A 12856-nucleotide genomic window follows, 5' to 3' on the forward strand; every position below is an offset into this window, starting at 1 on the left:
ATTTGGCAACTCAGAAGTTCGGTAATGGACCGCCTATGGCGTGACGGTCGCCAAGTGTTGTCTATGGTAATATAAGTAGACGATTATTTTTAGAATTAAATCTAGGTAGTAAAATGTTGGTAAATTAGAGAGAAAGAAAGATATATTTATTACAATGGACATCACACAAATACAGGCAATTACATAAGACATGACAGTGGCACATAATAAAGGAAAAAATTAATAAAAACAAGAGTAAACTGAGCAGTGCCACCCATCCACCAACAAGATGCCCACTGCAAAGGGGTCACTCAGCATATGCCGTGGCCCACGGTTACGAAGGCCACGGCGCTGGTTTTCAGTGTGCCCCAAGCCGAGTGAGGGTCACGGCACGGACCATTTATTAAAATAATAATTCAAAATAGTTATACTTTTATATAGATCTGAATTGTCTATTATTTTAATCCAAAACAAATTTAGGTAATAGTGTTTACCTATTTACCTACAGGTTAACATTGTAGACAATGATATTAATAATGTTAAAGTAATGTTATTATAAGCTTTTTGTAAAGAATATTCGTCTCTAAAGTATCATTTAAACTCGGAATCGACCAATAAATTAAACAGATATCGATGGAAACCTGAAAAACCAGTATTTTTTTTTACAAAACTGTTGGTAAACAGTAGTTTATAGTCTATTATTGGTTATATGTAATCCAGTGCTATCTCTAGATCTTCAACGCGTGTATTACAGTACGATAATATTCGTAATACGATAGAGGTTACATTTCATTGACTAGTTGTGCCTGCGACTTCGTGCGCTGGAAAATAGTTGGAATATTTCCGCGTTAGGCCGCTGTAGGCTTTTGTCGATAAATGGGTTATCCAACACACAAATGTTTTTTCAAATCGGACCAGTAGTTCCTGAGACTAGCGCGTTTAAACAAACAAACATACTCTTCAGCTTTATAATATTAGTATAGATTAACTATAATAAATGAGATCCATAAAAAGTGACAAGTTCACTATCAACAAAATACTCGATATTTTCCCTATAGTTTNAAGAGTTTCCAAAATATTTTTTCCGTATGAACGTACGACGGGACACGCATAAACTGCTCAAAGACTTAAGGGACAGTCCTTTGGGAAATTCATCTATGTTTATAACGCCATAACGTCAAGAAAACTTAGGGGAAACGCAACATTACAGTGTGAAGACTTGTGGGAATTCAAATGTAAGTAGAAGTAACGTACAGTTTTGTCGCTTAAGTCCAAATAACGTAAGGGGGAAAATTGTAATTGTTTTATTCCTTACAAGAGATGACTTTTCTACTAGTAGTTTCAGAGCATACTGACTTAGTAGATAAGCCTTTCTGGGTGTGAAGATGTGGCCTAATTCAGTAATATTCAAGTACAGTTCACATCAATAGGATTTATAGGATAAGACAAGATTGTGAATAAGCCAAAAAACATCTGTCAATTTAATGCGTGCCCTTTGAGGCACGTGAGACGTGTATATTGTATAAGCGCCCTGAAAAGGGTCTACATACTAAAAAAGAATTTAAATTTGCCCAGTATCATCGCATTTCCTTTTAGTCAATTAAGTTGAATCAAGCCACAAGCCAATAAATGTTATTCATCTAGGAATCGAACTCAAATCCTTGGAGTCAATGGAATCCAACATTATCCACTGAAACATGAAGGCAATAATACATATTCAGCTACCTATTATGTCTGCCAATTCATATAGCTGCTCAAATTGTACAAACAAAATACCTACAAGTTTAACACTCTGGCATCACATTTGTAATAAGAGCCATTTGCAAAAAAAAATAGTCTTATCTGCTGTCGACTGTACTTTCAAAGTTGGTCGTGTAGATAACACTGAAAGTTGGCTATTTGGTTAAACTTGCTTGTTATCGAGTCGTGGCTCCACGCTCGAGTATATTCTGTGGCTTACGCCAACTTAGAACCTCATAAAGAGCTGTGCTGTTTAATTTTTTAACAAGGGAACGTGTTGTAAGATCCTTCGGGGCTTGTAAATTCAGGGAGTACCTACGTATAGTCACGTACTGAAATATGTTTTTTTAGTGTAAATAAATTACTTAGTATACTTATACATTTTAGTGCTCGTGACTGTACACACGACAGCACATCAGGCTACCCATTTTTGTTGCAAACTCACACCTATGACAACTGCACAAGAACCCACAGTGGTTACGTTGACGTGCCGTCGTCTGTACATTTATGTTTTTGAATAATATAGTGATGAAAACATTCACAAACGATGCTTGCTTATGTGAAGCAGTAAATCAAACGCACAGCGTTGTATAGAGCTCTGTAATTGGTTCGTGTGTGACCCTGTGCGTCCACGCGCACTGTGAGACCTCATCGTAATGTTTGTGAATACGGGCGTGTATCATCTTGGGACGGCCAGTGGTACACGTATTGTGCCAAACGTCGCGGGTTCGATTTCCGCACAATACAAATATTTGATCGTTTGTGTTGGCCTGTGTGTTATTTAAATAATTGTGAGATACTAAATACTTATAATTCAAATATTTTAAAAGTTCAAATAAAGATTATGTTTCTAAAAAATAAATCAAAAAGTTGTGGGACTTACCTAGCCTTAAAATTTTAGTAAAGAACACTTGGTATATGGTGGCACTCGTTGTCTTCCTATAACGTAACCTGAAACAAACAAAAAACCTTGATTAATACCACATTTGTGTAAACAGTTCTTTTTTCTAATTTTTTTTAATTTAAAAAATCCTGATAAATAAAGAAGTTTACTTAAGAATAAAAGAAAATGAATGTTTGCACAGCAATTGAAATGTTGGTTCGTTAAAATCAGTTATTACTGACAATTTAGCAGAAGAAATCAAGTTTAAACAAAATTACATTCACTGCAAACAGTTGATGTTTGATTTTAAATTCGATTTATTCAAAAACGTTTTTACACAATTGAATCTTGATAATTTATTTAAAAGTCGATTTGCATGCCTTGAATTATTAATGCTTGTTGACTTTCGCTTTAAAAAGATTTCTTATTTGTAAAATCTAAAATCAAAGATTTTTTGAAACTTTTGTCTTTGCTTTGCACGCAATTTAGGACATGTTGAAGCGATACGGGCCTATTCCCACCGCTCGTTCCCACCGGTGCAACTCCTATGTAGCCAGGATCTACAGCTTGAACGCCAGTAAAAACCCAACCAGTGAAGGTCAAGTTTGTCCCGGGGAAAGTTAAGCTGTCATTGGACCCGCAACGAAATTAATTAGAAGAACATAGGAGGAGTTCGAAGTTAAGGTTCAACTTCCCTCCATTAAAAAGTGGATGACAGGTAACAAACAAAGGTTTAGTAACCTTTAAGAAAATATATGCAGCACGGACAATAAACATCAATGACCTATCGTATTGAAGCGATATCTTACATTATCTACAAGTACTATTTCCTAATCATGTCATACAGCGATTAATTAATTGCCATCGACTATCGTGTCAATCAATTAAGCACCTACATGGTTACATAACAAGGGCTACATGAACTTGAGCAAGTCAAGGGCGCGTCAATCCGTCACTCGCTGCCACTCGGCTGATTGCCAGTTGACTGACGAATGGCGCTGACTGACCTTAAGGTCACCGCGATAGTGTACTTTATATCTTTATACTTAAAGGTTAATTCAGCGGTCAGTTCTTTTAAAGGTTAATTTAACAATCAAGTGATGTTCTTAAAGGTCAGCTTGACGATTGCATCTACCTTTAGTTACTCGTAAATTAAGTAATTAGTATTGAACTTTCGTACTTGTATTGGTATTTCATGGTCTAAGGCTGAGTTGCACCAACTTACTTTGACCGTAACTTTAACAATAACCGGTGCTTTTTATATGGATTTTGACAGATTTTTGACGTTTGATAAAGTCAAAATAAGATGGTGCAACTCAGCCTAAGGAACCCAGAAGATTATAAAAAGATTCCTTAGAAATAGTTTTCCACTGGATAAAATCAATTTCTTTACGTGGAACTCTACAAAGAAACTTTTGTTTGCTAGGCACTGCTTTTACTGAGCTAATGACAATAAGTTCTAACAATTATTTTTCTGAGATCCCTGACTGTTGATCGTATAACATTCTGAGAATGCCTCTCATATATCAATATTATGTTACATACAAATATTTTTACCTCCTCCGATAATACCAAAATACAAACTTACGCCCGTATTAAAAACTAATTAAAACTCATTTATTTCTGTAAATAGGCTTAAAAAAGCACTTTTACACGTCCCAATATTAACCCTACCACTGCTTCAGGACAATAAATGGGCCAGTGCTGAGAAACATTACTATGAGGTCTCACAGTGCGCGTGGACGCACAGGGTGACACATGAACCAATCACAGAGCTCTATTCAATGCTGTGCGTTCGATTTGCTGCGTCACTTAAGCAAGCATTGTTTGTGAATACGGGCGATAGGTTCTTTACAAAAACCCAGATCTAGTTTTTATTAGATCAAAGGCTTACAATGTCACTCCGACGTTAATAATGGAAACATTCCCTTTATAAGAATAATATTTCCCCAGGATTTGGAGCTTTTATATGTTGACCTTTGGAATTCGTTATGAAGGGACAAATGTTTTATTCAAACACAATGCGGAAAGTTCGGCCTAAGTCAAGTTTGTTTTTAAAAGACGTGGCATTGGTGAACGGTACAATAATATCGGCCTTATTTCTTCGTTTTTAAGATCTTCTAGATCATTTTTTTCCACAACGAGCAAGCTCTTGGCCTGTAGGTATCTTACCTGATGGTAAGTGATGATCAGGCCGAAGGTGGAAGCGAGCTTCACCCGGAATCCTCAACCTCGGAGGAACTGGCTATCTTACCTCTAACTGCCGGAACATAACAACGCTGTTAACATTGTTGTTATGGCGACAGACTTAGGTAAGATGGTGGTAGCTAGCCAATAAAAGTATGTTACTGGGTCAGAGAATAAATTAGCTAGAACGATCCCTACTTCCTACTAATCCTAATATTATAAATGCGAAAGTTTGTTTGGATGTCTGGATGTTTGTTACTCTTTTACGCAAAAACTACTGAACGGATTTTGATGAAATTTTACAGTATTATTGTTTATAATCCAGAATAATATATAGGCTATTATTATGATGATCTGTGATAAACTAAATTTCACGCGGGTGAAGACGCGGGCAAAAGCTGGTTTCTCATATTTCAAAGTGTAGATCAAAAATTCGTTAACCAAACCTAGTATCTTTCTTGGAGGAATGTGGCGTTAATTTTGTCTGGTGGCAACATATTGCTGTTTATTTGTCAATTAGGGAAAGTATAACCTTATTTCTTTCCTATAGCATCTACTAAGGGACGGTTCCGAACTCATAAGCTGTACATTTTGCAGCTAAAGCCATAAAACCAACTACGTAACATGTCTCAGTGTTTAACTTGCTGTCATCATCATCATCCTCTCAGCCATAGGACGTCCACTGCTGAACATAGGCCTCCCCCAATGCTTTCCATGTTGCCCGGTTGGTAGCGGCCTGCGCCCAGCGCCTCCTGCTACCTTTACGATGTCGTTGGTCCACCTTATGGGTGGACGTCCCACGCTGCGTTTTCTGGTACGCGGCCTTCACTCCAGAGCCATGCTGCCCCATTGGCCATCAATTCTGCGTACTATGTACCCTGCCCATATGTCATTGATGTACCATCGTCCAAACTATCATACAAAGCTTACAAATTACAAAGCATGATACATACTTAGGTTGAGTTGCACCATCTTATTTTTACTTTAGCAAAAGTAAAAAAATCTGTTAAGCTCCATTCAAGTTTCAGTGTCTGTTAAAGTTACGGTTAAACTAAGTTGGTGCAACTCGGCTATAAATACATGGCGACCGCTAACGACCTGAATGGGGACTATCTCCAGGGACATGAAGATAATGGATTTAAACCCGGAAATGACCCAGTGGTACCCAACGTGTCAAAAAGGATTAGAAATGTCAACCTTGTGATAAAGAGCAATAGGTACGAGAAGATTTTTGAGAGTTATCAGAAATTAGGTCGCAATTTATTATTAACCCTTTAGTAATGAAAACTTGAGCTATGTAGAGGGCTATGCTCGATGTTTCTTTTCGAGATCGAATTAGAAATGATGAGATCTGTAAACGANATTTCATGGTCTAAGGCTGAGTTGCAACAACTTACTTTGACCGTAACTTTAACAATAACCAGTGCTTTTTATATGGATTTTGACAGATTTTTGACGTTTGTTAAAGTCAAAATAAGATGGTGCAACTCAGCCTAAGGAACCCAGAAGATTATAAAAAGATTCCTTAGAAATAGTTTTCCACTGGATAAAATCAATTTCTTTACGTGGAACTCTACAAGGAAACTTTTGTTTTCTAGGCACTGCTTTTACTGAGCTAATTCAATGCTGTGCGTTCGATTTGCTGCGTCACTTAAGCAAGCATTGCTTGTGAATACGGGCGTTAGGTTCTTTACAAAAACCCAGATCTAGTTTTTATTCGATCAAAGGCTTACAATGTCACTCCGACGTTAATAATGGAAACATTCCCTTTATAAGAATAATATTTCCCCAGGATTTGGAGCTTTTATATGTTGACCTTTGGAATTCGTTATGAAGGGACAAATGTTTTATTCAAACACAATGCGGAAAGTACGGCCTAAGTCAAGTTTGTTTTTAAAAGACGTGGCATTGGTGAAGGGTACAATAATATCGGCCTTATTTCTTCCTTTTTGAAATCTTCTAGATCAATAAAAGTATGTTACTGGGTCAAAGAATAAATTAGCTAGAATGATCCTAATTCCTACTAATCCTAATATTATAAATGCGAAAGTTTGTATTGATGTCTGGATGTTCGTTACTCTTTCACGCAAAAACTTAGAACGGATTTTGATGAAACTTTACAGTGTTATTGTTTATAACCCAGAATAACTAAAGGCTATAATTTATGATGATCTGTGAACTAAATATCACGCGGGTGAAGCCGCGGACAAAAGCTGGTCTCTCATATTTCAAAGTAGATCAAACATTTGTTAACAAAACCTAGTAACTTATTTGGAGGAATGTGGCGTTAATTTTGTCTGGTGGCAACATATTGCTGTTTATTTGTCAATTAGGGAAAGTATAACCTTATTTCTTTCCTATAGCATCTACTAAGGGACGGTTCCGAACTCATAAGATGTACATTTTGCAGCAAAAACCTCTATTCCAACTACGTAAGATGCCTCTGTGTTTAACTGGATGTCATCATCATCATCATCTCAGCCATAGGACTTCCACTTCTGAACATAGGCGTCCCCCAACGCTTTCCATGTTGCCTGGTTGGTAGCGGCCTGCGTCCAGCGCCTCTACCTGTACGATGTAGTCGTTCCACCTTATGGGTGATCGTCCCACGCTGCGTTTTCCGGTACGCGGCCTCCACTCCAGAACCTTGCTATCCCATTGGCCGTCAGTTCTGCATACTATGTGCATGTGCCCTGCCCGTATATTATGTTACTTGATGTACTACCATCGTCCAAACTATCATACAAAGCTCACAAATTACAAAGCATGATACTTAGGTTGAGTTACACCATTTTTACATTAACAAAAGTAAAAAATCTGTCAAACTCCATACAAAAAACACCGTTATCGTTATAGTTACGGTAAAAGTAAGTTGGTGCAACTTGGCTATAAATACATGGCGACCGCTAACGACCTGAATGGGGGACTATCTCCAGGGACATGGAGATAATGGATTTAAACCCGGAAATGACCCAGAGGCACCTAAAATGTCACAAAAGGATTCGAAATGTCAACCTTGTGATAAAGAGCAATAGATACGAGATAAGATGATTTACAGTTATTAAAAAATAGGACCCAATTTATTATTAACCCTTTAGTAATGTAAACTTGAGCTATGGAGAGGGCTATGCTCAGTGTTTCTTTTCGAGGTCAAATCAGAAATGAGGAGATCCGTAAACGAACTAAAGTCGCTGATATAGCCCGACGGATTAGCAAGCTGAAGTAGCAGTGGGCAAGGTACATACATAGTACGCAGAACTGACGGCCGATGGGGCAGCAAGGTTCTGGAATGGAAGCCGCGTACCGGAAAACGCAGCGTGGGACGTCCACCCACAAGGTGGACCGACGACCTGATAAAGGTAGCAGAAAGGCACTGGATGCAGGCCGCTACCAACCGTGTGATGTGGAAGTCATTGGGGGAGGCCTATGTTCAGCAGTGGACGTCCTGTGGCTGAAATGATGATGATGATAAAAAGCAATAGATACGAGATAAAATGATTATTAAAGTTATAAAAAATTAGGTCCCAATTTATTATTAAGCCCTTAGTAATGAAAAGTTACACGCTTTTGAACACTATTTAGTATAGCGCTAAATTAAGTCAGTGATCTTGTAACTGTCAGGGCGACTTCAGATTTGTATGTCCTATCATGTCATAATAATTATGCCGCTCCCATACCTTAGACATCAGTGTCTCAGTCAGCTGAGATAAAAAATTCCGTGCTTTTAAGCTATTTTGTGAAAAATATTATTGGCAGGTAGTTGCTAATTGCTCATAAGATAGGCATATTAAGTAGAATTATAATTGATATTTATTTTCCGTGGTGCATAATCTTTTCCTATGGGTTTTAAACCTTTGTTTGTCACCTGTCACTTCAACGTGCGTGTAACTTTTATTGGTAAGGCGATAAGAGTCTATGCGTTTGGAATAATAAAGCATGAGTCATTAGAACTTAAGCCATGAGAGGATTTAAAACTTACAGGCATTTTTAGGTCTTCGTATAGAATGATATCTTTGAAAGTATATCCCAAGTGACACTGATAGTTTATGACGCGTTCGTGAACGAGAATTTATTTCGGCATCACGCGCTATCATTTTCGGTTACGCAAAAAGATTCGAGAGGGACTCGTTCGACATTAGATATGAAATCATTACTTTATGACAATCGTTAGTTATAATTTCGAAGCTCAAAACTATGTAAGTAGGTACACGCCTTTCTAAATGAATGGGGTCGAATTTCATTAGAGATCTCGTCCTGATTTGAATTCTAGATAAGATACACAAATTTAAAATTAGCTTTGAGTAATTAATCCCAGTTTGATTAAAGCATTGCAAACTTGAATGTTCAATACCAGTGAACCTGACCTTGAACTCATGATAACTACACGAAAGAATCAATATAGCTATTTAGAACCTCCACCTTTTTTTGAAGTCGATTAATCAAGACGAATCTTTGATCGAATCGAAATAAAGGCTGGGTTGCACCATCTTAATTTAACTTTGACAAAATGTCAAAAATCTGTCAAACTCCATACACAAAGCACCGGTTATCGTCAAAGTTACAAAGTTAGGTGGAGCAATTCAGGTTAAGTTTTGTGGCTGCGCGTTTAAAACGTATTAGGTACTGTAAATTAGAAATTATTTTTCCCACACCCTACAGATGAATTTATGTAAATGACTAAACAAATGTTGTAATCACCGTAAACTTCCACGTTCCCCGATCGAACGAACACTTTACATAATTACGCCGTTCGAAGTTTAGTGCTTAGTAATTTATAAACCCACCCTGAAAGGTTTATAAGTTTAATTAAAATGTTAATTTTAAAAGTATTGGTCTTAACAATAGTTTGTATAGGTCAACTTCACTTAATAATCTAAGGCTGATTTGCACCACCTAACTTTGACCGTAACTATAACAATAACCGGTGCATTTCGTATGGAGTTTGACAGATATTTGACGATTGTCTCACTTAGGCTGAGTTGCAGCACCTAACTTTGACCGTAAATTTGACGATAACCGGTGTTTTTTGTATGGAGTTTGACAGATTTTTGACGTTTGTCAAAGTTAAAGTAAGATGGTGCAACCCAGCCTCAGTGTGGATAGTCTTCAGACTGCCAGCGATATACCTAGGTTTATTTTCCATTAAAACAGAAAAAAAAACATAGAAATTTCAACAAGTGAGTCATCATCAAACTTCAAGCGAGCATTGTCTTCCTTCCATAGCTTGTCCTCCAAACTCCAGCCATCGTATCCTCAGGCCATAGTTGCTCAAACTTTGTTACAACAATCCGTTCAAATACCGACCTACAAACTTCAAACGCGTGTTGTTCCATAAAAGCTAAAACTGCTAATGGACAAAGCATGGCGTGGGAACAATGGGATTGCATGGGAAGGGTTTAGAGAATTTGGGTTTAAATACCCACATATTTTCCGAGGGTATTATGAGGGAATGACGAGCGAGATTCCGAAGGCTGTTGTCAATGAATCATAATTTATAACTTGGTCAATTTAAAAGAAGGTTGCAAATAATTGGTAGCAGTTAAAATATTTCAAATAATCCAAGCAATAAAACGAAGTGTGCTTAAAAGGTCCCTAACTCAGCATAATTTGTGAAGATTAATAGCGTATCTTAATGCTTTAAGGGTATCTGACGTTATAAAAAGTAATTTAAGCATTAATTTTAAACATTCGCGTTGCATAATTTAGTTCATTTAAGCATGTATTATACATAATTTAAATAAATGATAGGGAGAAATGTAAGGAGCACCATAAGGGCTACATTTTTAAAAAAATATTTTGATGTTTGTAGGTGCATTTGGTCAAATAAATATTTTTCATTTACACACAATAAAAATCATTATATAAAAACTACTTGTTTACCTATGCATGCCAGTTGCATATCATAGCATATTCGCACGCTAGATGAATATTCAAACTTAAATTGACTGCCCGCATCGGCGGGCTTGAAAGCTTCGGCAATAATGAAAGCTTGTTTTCGATTTAGCGCCATGATGGCTTCCGTGAAACTTACGTTCAAGTTTGCCAATGGGCTGTTAAATTTAGAGCAAATACTATACGTGTATAGAGTAGCTACGGGGCTATTCCCACCTCTCGTTCCCACCGCTGCAACTCCTGTGTAGCCAGGATCTACAGCTTGACCGCCATAAAAAAACCAACTAATGAAGGTCAAGTTTGTCCCGGGGGAAAGTTAAACTGTCATTGGACCCGCAACGAAATTAATCAGAAGAACATAGGAGGAGTTAAAAAGGGAGACTGAGGAAAGTTGTGAAAGAGGTGAGATGTCATAAAGCCGAAATTTCTGCGCCTATGACAGTTAGCGAGCTGAAAATTTCACGCAATCTGGGTGTCGAAAGAGCAATGAATTCGCGAAGTTGAAAGTTACTAAACAGTCTTAGATTCCGAGAAATTGACTTTGTCACAATCCACTTCTGTTACAAGTTGTAACTTACAACTCTCCTCGGTCTCCCCTACGTCTTAAATTGAACTCTCTTAAAAATATTCTCATACTTATAAAACTCATTTTATTTTTGCAAGTAGACTTTTAAAAAGCACTTTTACACGTCCCAGTATTAACCCTTAACCACTGACGTGTCATTTTGTTACACTAACACTGACGTACGTACGGCATACGTACGTATCTTTGGTGAAATTTTAATTTAAATGATTTACACATGTTTATATTAAATAAAGATAGTGTAAAAAATATAATAATATTAATAGAATAGTGTGATATTGGAGAAATCTTTCAGAGGTAATAAAAGCTACAGAGGCATTTTTTAAAAATCAACAAAAAAAATATTCGATAACAGTACGAACTTTTGTTTTGGCCATATTTATGATTAAGAACAGTTTTAATCAGGAAAAAATCACTATAGCAATAATTCACAAAATAAGCCACTTTTTAATACAGTTCATTTAGGAAGGTTATTTTCTATAGTATTTCTTTGATTGATGACCTAGTCGCCAATGTGCCGTGCTTCAAACTAGTTAGGAAATATGAAAATATGGTCTACAATCTTCAGAAGAAGTCAATCCAAAGCCACGAACTGAAGTCCCTTCACCATCATGATGATTGTCCTCGAAAGACGCAACCGATACAAAAAAAATTCATCCACTGGAATTTTTGCAAATTTCTTCGTCATTTGCAATATTTTTTGGCTTAAATGAGCTTTTTTACATATAGACGACAAAGAAAATAAATTAGACTGCTAACGATTAATTTTATCTACGGACCACCATACTTATACGATTTTAAAAAAGTTACACTAACACTGACGTTACGTACCACATACGTCGGGTGGTCAAGTTCTCCTACTTAGGAACTTGCTACCCATTTATTTTCTGCCTTCGCATACGCATCTCTGGCCACTAGGAAACTACCAAAAAGGACACGCAAAAATTCCCGCACAAAATGAAGTTTTGAACGAAAAACCGTTTGACCGACGTACCACGTACGTACGTCAGTGGTTAAGGGTTAACCCTGCCACTGCTTCGGGACAATAAATGGGAATTAGGAGAAGGTATATTCAGACTCTTTCATTTTACATTTCCTAAGCCATTTCAAAATGGCTAAGCTATTATAGAGGTTTAAATAATTAAAATGTAATTAATCGAGGGAGGCCTGATTACCGATCTGAAAGGGTGCGGNAAGGTTCTGGAATGGAAGCCGCGTACCGGAAAACGCAGCGTGGGACGTCCACCCACAAGGTGGATCGACGACATCATAAAGGTAGCAGGAAAGCGCTGGACGCAGGCCGCTACCAACCGGGCAACATGGAAAGCATTGAGGGGGGGGGGGGGCTATGTTCAGCAGTGGACGTCCTATGGCTGGGATGATGATGAAACTCAGTCAGTGATCTTGTAACTGTCAGCGAGACTTGAGACACAATTGTGCTTCAGATTTGTATGTCCTATAGTCATGATAACTATGACAATGTCACCCCTCCTGTGCCGCTTCTATACCTAAGGCTCTGACTGGGTTAAATATTAGACCTGTAGTTCAAAGTGATACTACGTCACTTTAAACTAGTGCTCAACGCGCGTGTA

General features: G+C 37.5%; 1 protein-coding gene across 1 annotated transcript in view; it reads right to left on the reverse strand.

Moving 5' to 3' along the window:
• The window catches only part of LOC114360023 (uncharacterized), an 88419-nt gene that overhangs the window by 60705 nt on the left and 14858 nt on the right, over positions 1-12856 (reverse strand). The window contains exon 9 of the mRNA XM_028314576.1: positions 2603-2688. Coding sequence (XP_028170377.1) covers positions 2603-2688 — 86 coding nt within the window. The remainder of the gene's footprint in view (positions 1-2602; positions 2689-12856) is intronic.

The sequence above is a fragment of the Ostrinia furnacalis genome, unplaced genomic scaffold, assembly GCF_004193835.3.
Source record: "Ostrinia furnacalis isolate ACB-3 unplaced genomic scaffold, ASM419383v2 OfSCF4792, whole genome shotgun sequence".
Lineage (NCBI taxonomy): Eukaryota > Metazoa > Arthropoda > Insecta > Lepidoptera > Crambidae > Ostrinia > Ostrinia furnacalis.